Source organism: Alligator sinensis, unplaced genomic scaffold (genome assembly GCF_000455745.1).
Source record: "Alligator sinensis unplaced genomic scaffold, ASM45574v1 scaffold215_3, whole genome shotgun sequence".
Taxonomy (NCBI): domain Eukaryota; kingdom Metazoa; phylum Chordata; order Crocodylia; family Alligatoridae; genus Alligator; species Alligator sinensis.
The window spans coordinates 448,611-458,863 of NW_005842175.1; the positions used below are offsets into that span (position 1 = coordinate 448,611).

Here is a 10,253-nt window from a genome sequence, read left to right on the forward strand (position 1 = left end):
ATAGTCTACAAGATGGGGAGACAGGACCCAGATGTCAGTGGTAGGGGGGGTAGGCCAGAGTGGAAGAGGATAGGTTCCTAGTGGGGGATGGAGGAAGGGGGTGAAACTCTAAGTTAGAGGGGGAGGAGGAGACTGAGACCCTGAATGGTGTGGGGCTGCAGAAAGAGGAGGGAAGGGGAAGGGGAAGTGGTCCAGGGGCATGGGGAAAGGGTGATGGGTTTTAATGGGAGAGTGACCTTCTAACTGGGTCCCTTCTCTCCCAGATGTTCACCTCCTCCCACTCCCTCTGCTCCAACTTAAGCAGCAGCTGGAGCCTGAGCGATAATCCCTCTCCCCTGGTGGCTGGACTCACGGACCCACTGGGAGTCTCTGCCATCACCTTCCTGGGAGATCCCACAAGTCAGAGCATGGTGAGACTTTGGGCACAGTGTCTTGACCTACTGTTGAGGTCAGTCACAGTGCCCTGAGGCACTGCTGAGGCATGGGGAAGTGTCATCACATTCTCTACTTGGCAGAGAGTTGGAGGGGGTCACACAAGGGGCTGGTGCTTGAGCTGGGAACAGGACACAGGCACCCCCAGGCTTGTGCTCTGAGCATGTTTGTTCATGAATAGTAAACTCACGACCCACACCTAGCTCGGTACCTGACTGCACAGTACTCTACTGGTAGGGAAGTACTCTTCCTCACCCAAGAGAAGTGTTGCGCTTGCTAGCATTGATGCAGATATGGTCTCCAGTCAAAAAAGCACCATGGAACTCAGTGACAAAACTCCTTTTGGCTCTAATAGGGGCCATCGATCCTCAGTCATATCCTGCAGCAACCAGTTCCACAGGGAGTAGGAGGAGGAGAGTCTTCGGGTCTTTTCTTCTGTGCTTGTGCCCATACCTTTCCATATCATCCCCTCTTTTTTGTGGTAGGAGATAAGCAGACCTACCTAACTGGTGTTCCCTTTATCATACCTTTATCAGACCACACTTTGGCGGGTACAGAGCTGCTTTTCAGGCAGGCAACTGAGGGGACAGGGACTTAGGTACAGCACTGTGTGGCATCTTGCCTCATCTCTGCAAAGATTACATTTCTCATGGGTAGCCTATAGAGCCAGCTGGTATTGAGCTGAAATGTGGTGCCAGCTGCTCTGGTGGAGGACAAGTAGTATAACTAAGACTGGGTGACCCGGGCAGCAGTCTTGGGCATCGACTTGGGGTTGGGGATGGGAAAAATAACAGCTGCAGCCACACAATCACTCTGGTGGCTTTACACATTGCTGCTGCCCCCAGCACCCACTTGCCTTGTTACATCTTGTGGGGGACTGAAGGTGACCCACCCAAAGAGGAAGGAAGATGGCAGTGCTGGAACTGGGGCTGGGGAAGGCTCTGGAGTTTGGTGCTGGCTGGGTTAAACTGTTGTGTGTTTTGCTCTGTTCAGGAGGTGACTCCAGAAAGTGAGAAGGAGATTAACCGCCTTTCCACCTTCCCCTTCCCTCCCTGTGTGGGCTCCATCCTCCGACGGCAGCGTGAGGACAGTTGTGTGCCCATAAAAAGGTAAGCTTGGGAAACCTGGACCATCTACACTTGGTATGTTCTTTTATTGCTCCTTGCAGGGGGTATTGTGTGGGAACAAGGAGTGGTGGGGAAAGGATGCAGGGATGCTGGCCCTTAGAGAGGGGAGTAGCACCAGCTGTTTGGGGAGAGGGGCACTATTATAATAGGAAAAGTGTGGGCTGCTCAGGGTAGCTAGGGTAGGCTGGTGGGATGAGCAGTGGTGGAGCTCTGCTCATAGTGGTATGGGAGGAAAGGAGACAAGCTTGCAATAGGCATGCAGGGAGGAAGGGAGCAGGCCATAGGATGGGAAGGTGCCACTGAGAAAGCATGAGCAGTGGCTTGAGAGCTGGAAGGGTGAATAGTGCAGGGGTGCTGGCACTGTTCAGAACAAAGGGGTTGGAGCCCTGGGAGGGTGCTACTGAGTGGATGGGGCAGGAGCACCAGTGGGGGGAGGCAGGGCAGCAGCAGCAGCCCAGGGGAAGGAGTAGGGTGTGCTGCCTACAGGGGAGCCATGTGATTCATAATACAATACCAATAAGCATCTGGTAGCAGCTTTACAAGATGCTTCCCCGTTGTTTTTCCCTTTCAGTCTGTCCTGCGGGTCCTTTGGCAGCATGGAATACTTGACAGGTAGCATCAGCCGTTGCTTCTATGGAAGGATTGTCCTGGGCACCATTTGAGGGGCAAGGAGGTGGGAGTGGAGGGGAGTCTCCAATGCCTTCTGCTTGTGATAAACCAGCTGCAAGGCCATGTGCCCGCTGGGGGGCACCATTGCCCCACACTTCCCCAGTTGGCTGCAACAGCTATGTCGGGAGAGAATCGCTTGTCTCCTGCAGAAGCTTTAGCATATTCTCCTTTGCTATATTTAATTTATAGCGAGTTTTATTTGACGGAGAATTCGATTCGGAGTCAGAGGGCTAGGAACTGGAAGAGATAAACGCTTCGGCTTCAGGGTGTTATTGGATCATGGTGACGGGTTGTAAATCTCCAGAGTCTGTCCTGTTGTATATCATATGGCTGGCTGGTTCTTTGGCATGTGCTAGTGATGTGGGGCTAGGGGAGTGGGTGGGTGTGTGCGGGCTACCTGGGTTCTGCAGTCAGACACCCACCGGCCACCAGCTAAAGAGGCATGGGATGTGGTGGGGGAACTGCCTGTTCTAAAGTCCATTCTGGGGATACAGAGATCCAATGCAGATCCCTACCCCTTTACCCACAGCCAACCTGGCTGACTAGCCAACCCTTAACCCTGCATGGGACCCCTACTTGGTTCTGAGTTTATGCAGCTGTCAGAGGTGACATGCTCCCTTCCCTCTCTTTCTCCTCTAGGGAGTGGTACCACATCTGCCTCAATGGCTGGCCTCTCCTCCTCTTCCAGCAGCTCGAATGCCAGGGTGCAGTCAGAGCTCTGCTTGTCCAGCCTCTCTGACCGGATGGAGCCCACCCGGAGGTGCCTCCCTTTGATACACTCTTCCTTGAGTTAGACTCGATGCTGAAAGAGGATCAGGATTCCCCCCAGAATAATGAAGTGTCCCCCACTCTGGGCAGTCTTCATGTCACTTGTGGCTTCCTGAGCTAGGATCTCAGTTCCACACTGGCCTTTTCTGAAGGGAAGAGAAAATGGAGTCTGAGGGATTCGCTCAGATTCCACTTCCTAAAAGGGACCCCACGTTTTTCCTGTGCCTGTGTCTGTTGTGATGACCTGATATACACCTGGCATTGGGGCTGGAGATGGGGACAGCCCCTTGAGCTGGGAACATCCTCCTTAGAGTGTAAACTAGAGCTTCAACCATGGGAGATCCTGTTTTCAAAGAAGTCCATCTTGGCTTCTCTTTGGGCCCAGCCCATGGGTGGGATTGGGCTATGGGAGTTTAGTAAATGTGGTTTGGATCCCTTGGTCATACAGATATGGTCACCTCATGTCTTAATCCTGTTTGTAGTTGGTTAGACTTGATATATCACCTAAGGGAGTACCCAGCAACATGGTGCACCAGTTAAGGAATACAACTGCTTGCAAAGGCAGGGAACTTGAATTTCCCTTTTTTTTTCCTGTCACCAGGTCCCTGGTGGTACAGCTCTGTAGCTTGGGTCACCTGCGCAGTCCAGTGCCTCAGAACAGGGGCCTCGGAGGAGACATCTCCATCCTGGGGGGGAACAAAACAGGGATTTATGTCCAGTGGGTGAAGCCAGGCTCAAAGGCTGAGAGTGCAGGACTCAGAGAAGGTTGTCAGCTTCTGGAGGTAAGTCAGGAAATTGTCCAGATGTGTGAGATTACAGCTCCTCTTACACAGGGGACCTTTATTAAATGTCAATTACAACTACATCATGAACAGGACAGGGGCTGAGCAGCTGATCCAAAGCCCTGTACTAGAGGCTTGAACCATGAACCTCAGTATTGGTAGACTAGGAATGCAACTTCTGAGCTATCAGACAGGAACAGAAGGCTAAAAGGGACATCCTGGGCCATCAAGTCTAGTTCCCATGGGGCTTCTACACAGTGCTGAGTTCCAGCTTAATGTCTCGTGTTTACCATAGAAAAGTCCTTGCCTAGATCTCTATGCAGCACACACAAACTAACATGCATACTGCAAGTAAGCATATCTATCTACCACTGTTCAGATAATGAGTCTCTCTTATGTGATTAACTTTAAGATTCCTTCCATTCAAGGGAGGAGGAAAAAAGTAAGACCCATAAACTGGGACAGTAATACCCCTGTCTGTTGCTCCAGTGCCTGCCAGCCATTCTGTTAATCTAAAGTGCTTTACAGACTGGATACATGACATACTCACAGCCCAGAATAGGTTGAAAGGCATTCCATTGTATCATATAGCAAGGTTTGCAGTCAAATAGAGTCATAGGAAGGGGGAAAAAAATGATGAGAAACAGAACTGTCATACTATATGGGATATCTAGTCTAGCATCCTGTCACTAACAGTGGCCAGTAACAGATGGTTCAGAGGAAGGTGTAAGAAAGTTCAGGCAGATGTGAGAGAACTTTCCCTCAGGGTCAGTGTCTTTCCTAGGCCCAGTGGATAGCAGCTGGGTGAATCCCTGAGTCACGAGCATTTCTGTCCCTTCCACCGCTCTTATTTGTTTCTTTTCACCAAAGATGCTAATGAGAAGCTGGAGGGAGGGAGCTGGGAAACGGAGTGGGAAAACATGTTTGCTTCTCTTGTGGCATGCTGTCCATTTGTCCTTGGTAGCTGAGGGGGACATCACTGGGGGAAGAGGTGCTATCCCTGGAGAACTGCACACGGGAGGTGGCTTACCTGAGCCTGCTGCACTGGGATGACCTAGCTGGTCTCATCTTCCAGCCAGATATGCAAGGTAAATCCCAGCAGATGGTCTCAGTTTCCCTGCTGGGGCAAGAGGCAAGTGGATGACCTCGGCCTCTTTGTTCATTCAGCCTGGATCTCCCTTCATCCCAGGTTGCTTCTGGTCTCGCTATGAGACCCCTGCTACTTTCCCATTCCTGGCCATGTTCATTGAGTTTGAGGAGCCTCCCCTCAAGGAGCAGTAGGTGGCTGTGAATTCCAGCTCTTGTATCACTGCTGTCCTAGAGACATGGAGAGTCACTAAGGTCCCTTGTGAGTGACTACCCACTTTCCTCCTGCCTGCTTTGCTTGCAGAAGGGACCTTACAGACATCTGTGTCTCTTCTGCCAGGGTACCAGCCTCTTAGGGAGGCGCTACAAGAAGGGAAGAAAATTCCTGGAGACTCATTCTATGTGCGTGCCAACCTGCCCCTCCCAGAACAGTCCGACCCCTGCGCTTTGTGTGTTAAGTGTCGGGAGATCCTGCACGTCACAGACACCATGCACAAGGGGCGACAAGAGTGGTACTGTGCCCGTGTTGACCCCCTGACTCTGAGGGACCTGGACAGAGGGACCGTGCCTAATTACAGCAGGTAACAGGGACGTGGGAGGCACTGGTCTCCACTGGAATCCAAGCGCTTCAGGATTCTGGCACTGGGGAAGGTGCTTTTGTCCCCTCCTGCCCTCACTCCTCTTTTTGCCTTTATAAGTCCTCTTTAGGAGTCCTGGTAGTCTGGTTTCTCAAGGTCTTATAACAGTGCCCACTGCTGTGGTATCTCTGGGTGCTGCAAAATGAATGGGTGACAGAGTGTGTCCCCTCTTACTGAGATGCCAGCAGCAGATGGTGGGACAGGGGGCTTACTTAGTTACATCCCCTGCTATCTGAGGGTAATCTTTCTCCTTTTAGGGCTCAGCAGCTTCTGAAAATGCTGGAGAAGGGCCAAGTGCAAGGTCGGCAGAGGGGCTACCGGAATAACGTAAGTGTGGTGTGCTTGTAGGAGGTCTTGGTGCCCACAGTCCATCTGCCCCCACTCAGTATGGCATTCTCCCATCTGGTAGTGGGTGGGAAAGGTGCTTTGGGGAACTTTGGGGGCCTTGGCCTGTGTCCTTGCACTGCCCCTTGCTGACTTGATCATGTAACTGCCAGTGTACATCCCTTGTTGTAAGTGAACAGCAAGTCTTGATGCAGGAAATGGGAAGGTAGGCTCTTGGTCTCTTGTTCTCATGGCTTCTGCAGTTTTGGTGCACTGTAAGGGCTGGGCCTGGGGCTGGTTCCAGAGGCAGCAGCTGGAAGTGGAGCAGTGCTTTCTGATGTATGCCAGTCCTGGCCTTACTCTGTCCCAAAGGGAGTGCTCTGCAGATGTCATGCTGCTGGCTGGAGAAGTGGGAGAGCCTTGCATCAGGCAGGGGTGCCAAAAAGGGTCCCAGACAGGATGAACATCAAATGTTCTGTGAGGCTGAGCTGTCGGGTTCTCATTCCAAAAGAGCCCTTGAATCTCCTGGGGCCTGACCCTGTTGCTAACTCCCTGCCCATTTGCCAGCGAGCAGATTATCTGATATCAGTGAGCACTGGAGAGAAGAATTTTGTATTTTTAGTCTCTTCCCTACTCTGTTTTCCTCACTCACTTTCTTCTGTTTTTCCCATTCTCAGCTGAAGAAATATGGCCTAGGCCAGCTCCGTCCAGGGAAATCCAAACAGCAAGGGGGCCAGGCGGAGTGCCTTCAACAGCTGCTGCTGGACCCTTGCCCAGGTGAGCTGCTACCACCCCTCCTTTCTGGCTTGCCCTCTGGGAGAGGAGTTTGTTGGGGACAAAGTCAATCTGAATGGTTCCTAGCAGGCCTAAATGCCTTTGACCACTGTCTTCCTGGTAGATCACCCTTCTGTGATGATTTCCCTGTCAGAGTCTGGGAAGCCTTTTCCCTTCTTTCATGCTATGTCTTATTTAATGCCTCTTTAAGATGGTCTGTATTGTGGCTGCCATGCTCCTTGTATACACTCAGTCCCTGTGGAGAGGAGAGGAGCATTCAGTATGTGGAACTCCATTGACCCCTCTGGCTAACTGGGAACTGGGACCTGGAAGGGGACCCATAGTCTGTCTTCTCGTCTCACAGGCAGAGGTTGGGAAGGGTGACGGGTACAAAAGATATGGGGGATTAAATCCAGAAAAGATCTCTCAGTGTCCAGGAAGCATGTGAGTAGAAGGATGGAGACATGTGCTTGGGTGTGGGCCTATGTGGGAGTGAGGTGATAGATGCGTGCTGAAGAACAGCAATAAGATCGGCTTAAAAGACAGTCCAATCTGTGAGTATGGTGATGTGCCACAGACTGCTGACCACCTCTTCATGTATGCAGCATACCTGTGCACCCAGGATGAGGACCTGGCAAGCATCAATGATAAAGCAGTTGTGTGGCTGTGGCACATTATTAAATGTGTAGAGGGGGAAATAAAATATATGAGAGAAGAAAAAGAAGAAGTGGAAGTGTCTGTGGTACAGGCTGAGGGTAGTGATGAATATAGGAGGGATTCATGTGTACATGGACAGGTATAAGGTGGGGAGGTATGGATGATCTCTGTGCTGGTGACTGTCCTCAGCTCTAATACTCATTGGTTGGTTTCCCTTTAATTTTGTCCTCTCCCAGACCCAAATAAGAACCTAAAGCCCTACATCCTAGTTCACCCTCTGGTAGTGCCAGGGCCTCGCCCTGTGGTGCTCTCACCTGGCTGTATAGTGCCCCGGCTCATCAGGAACCTGCTGGACCTGCCCAACTCACGCCTGGACTTCCATGTGTGCCCAGCAGGTCAGTTGGAGAAACCAAGCAACTTGCCTGAGGAGATGCAAGGGCATCTGGGGTAGCGTTAGGAGTAACACCTATGTCCTCTGGCTTCCTCCCCATTGTTTTAATCACATCATGTTACCACTCTGAGGAGGCTTATTGTCTTTCTCTTTTTAAGCATGAAAATTTCCTTAATAACATTGAACATAGGTCCTTTATATCCCTAGAACTGTTGGTATTTGTGTTCACTGGCGACCTTGTCCAGCCAAGTTCAGTAGCTAAGATCTTCTTAGCTTTGAGAATGTGAGGCATGCATTTACAGGGCTTTCAGGGTTGGTGTGAGATGGTGCCAGCCAAGGTGGCTTCTAGTTCTTCTCATGGGCTTTCCTACCTCTTGCCCACCACCCCTTTTTGCCTCCCATTGCAGAGACCCTTGATGAAGAGGAGCTGGCCACTCCCTCTCCTCAGGTGGCTAGAGGTGTCCCCCAGGACCAGCGGGAGAATGGGAAGATTCACACCATCCGGGAAGCCATGAACAAGGTGCTGAGCTGAAAGCCCAGGGCTCTGGGCACTGCCAGCAGGGGAGTGGGACTCCTGTTCTGGGGATGGGGCAGGAACAAGGCAAACTGATGGTCAATAGAGAGAGGCTGAGACTGCTGAAGGAGCAGGAGGGAGAAAAAAAGAGACTTCTGGCTTGTATAGTGGATGGAAGGAAAAGGAGTCACTGATTTGGGTGCAGGGTCCTTTTGATGGAGTTCTAGGTTCATCCCATAGCTTCCACCATAAAACTCTATGAGTCCATGAAGTGTCAGACCTAGTCCCTCTGTTGAGCCAGTGTCAAGCTCTGTTCAAGGGGGCTTGCTGTGAATTCTGCTCCCACCCACCATGGTGCTCATCTTCTGCAAGGAAGGCCTCCCAAATAGGAGCAGAGTGGGGGGATACAGAATCCCTGAAAAGAGTGAACATGGAGGCTGAATGTGCCAGAGGGAAGGGGTGAGGAGGACTTGCTGGTCAGGCTGGACACTAACCCAGTCTGTTGTATGTCAAGTGGCCCTACTCTTTAATTCTCCACTTCCCTCTTGGGGCTGGCTGTAAATTCCACCTTTAATGGAATTACTATTGGAAAAGCAATGATATTTCACAGTATGGGGTTTGATTTAATGTAACTGTCAGAGACTTAGGTTATTTCTTTTCCATTTAAATTGGTAAATCTATTCAATTTCTTTACAGAATAAACACTGCCTGCTAGAGCTGGGAGTCCAGAGTGTGAGGGATCTAATTAAAAGTGAAATATACCCCATTGTTATCCATGTCGAGGTCACTGAGAAGAACATCAGGGGACTCAGGTACAAAAAGCCCTTCAGGACTGACAGAGGTTACACTCAGATGAAGTGACAAAGGAACAGGGTGGGAGCACTGTCTGTGTGTGTTCAAGTGTGTGTGTGAGAGGGAGGGAGAGAATGAGTCAGTAGAGGGAACAGGGCAGGAGTGCTGGCTCTGGAAGGGCAGTCTCTGTAGGGAACAAGGCAGGAGCACTGGCTGTGGGCAGTTGCTTTAGGGAATAGAGTCGCAGTACGGGCTTCTGTCAGGGGGATCATTGGAGGGAATGGGATGAAAGCATGGGATGGGCAGGGGGGAATGGGATGATAGAGAATGGGATGGGAGTGCTGGCCGTGGGGACGTGTGTAGGAGGGGAGGCATGGTAGCGCTGTGCTGTGCAGCCAGTGCTAGTTCAGTTCTCTGTGGGGTGCTCATATTTGTGGATGTGTCTCTGTGTGTCCTGTTAGGAGCTTGCTGGGAAAGCCGGGCCAGCGTGACTCTGAGGTGCTGAAGCTGTGCCGTAGTGCTGAGCAGGCTTTCCATAGCCTGCCTTGCTCCTGGGCCCGGGTGGATCCCCAGTCCTGGTGCCATGCTGAGGAGCTGGTGAAAGTGGTGCGGGGCTGCATCTTCCAGGAGCAGACCAAGGTGGTGTGGGTTGAGGTCGGCGAGCCATGATCCAAGACCCAGCCGAGGCATTGTGACACCTGTGTGACAGGAGGCTCCAGATGGAGGAGCTGACCACAAGCTACCTGGCCCATGGTCCGTACCCAGAGGAGGTTGTCTTCCAAGTCTCCAAGCTGCTTCATGAATGTCATTTGCTTCTTCTGTCTGGGATACAGCACGATGCCTCGCTGTCAGGAAGGTCCCAGAAGGGACAGGGTAGCCCTTTATGCCTATTTCTGCCAGGGAGCTAGCAAGCCTACTTCAGGCTGCTTAGAAACTTGCCAGTATAGTGGGAAGTAACGCATACAGACTTCTGTCCCAGAGAAGTTTCTGTGTTTTGTTGCAGGGATTTATTTTGCCTTCTCACTGAAGAACCCTTTGGAGTCCATACCACACTTCTCTGTCATGGCCTTGCCTTGGCAACAGGGTCTGCCCTGTAGGCCAGTGATTTGGGCAGCTGGGAGTAGGCACTTAGAGGAAACCTGTGAAGTGGGCTCCGGCATGCATCTCCTCCCTTTTATGCTCTCTTCCTTTTTATTAGTCTGTTTATTTGGTTCTTCCCCTGCTGGCCACTGCATCAGTCTTTCCTTCCCCACAGCTGTCTCTCTGGCTCCCTTCACTACCTCAGATGCTATCCTGCTG

At 51.5% G+C, this 10,253-nt stretch overlaps 1 protein-coding gene across 3 annotated transcripts in view; it reads left to right on the top strand.

Moving 5' to 3' along the window:
• The window catches only part of CARD10 (caspase recruitment domain family member 10), a 37,017-nt gene extending 26,764 nt beyond the window's left edge, over window positions 1–10,253 (top strand). For 2 of the 3 annotated variants that reach the window (XM_025206886.1, XM_014521001.2), the window contains 13 exons: window positions 264–410; window positions 1,426–1,541; window positions 2,131–2,171; window positions 2,868–2,988; window positions 3,598–3,778; window positions 4,743–4,866; window positions 5,205–5,445; window positions 5,760–5,829; window positions 6,504–6,603; window positions 7,494–7,652; window positions 8,056–8,168; window positions 8,859–8,974; window positions 9,416–10,253. In XM_025206886.1, coding sequence (XP_025062671.1) covers window positions 264–410; window positions 1,426–1,541; window positions 2,131–2,171; window positions 2,868–2,988; window positions 3,598–3,778; window positions 4,743–4,866; window positions 5,205–5,445; window positions 5,760–5,829; window positions 6,504–6,603; window positions 7,494–7,652; window positions 8,056–8,168; window positions 8,859–8,974; window positions 9,416–9,623 — 1,737 coding nt within the window. In that variant the 3' untranslated portion in view covers window positions 9,624–10,253. The remainder of the gene's footprint in view (window positions 1–263; window positions 411–1,425; window positions 1,542–2,130; window positions 2,172–2,867; window positions 2,989–3,597; window positions 3,779–4,742; window positions 4,867–5,204; window positions 5,446–5,759; window positions 5,830–6,503; window positions 6,604–7,493; window positions 7,653–8,055; window positions 8,169–8,858; window positions 8,975–9,415) is intronic. The other variant, XM_025206887.1, reaches the window with a different exon arrangement.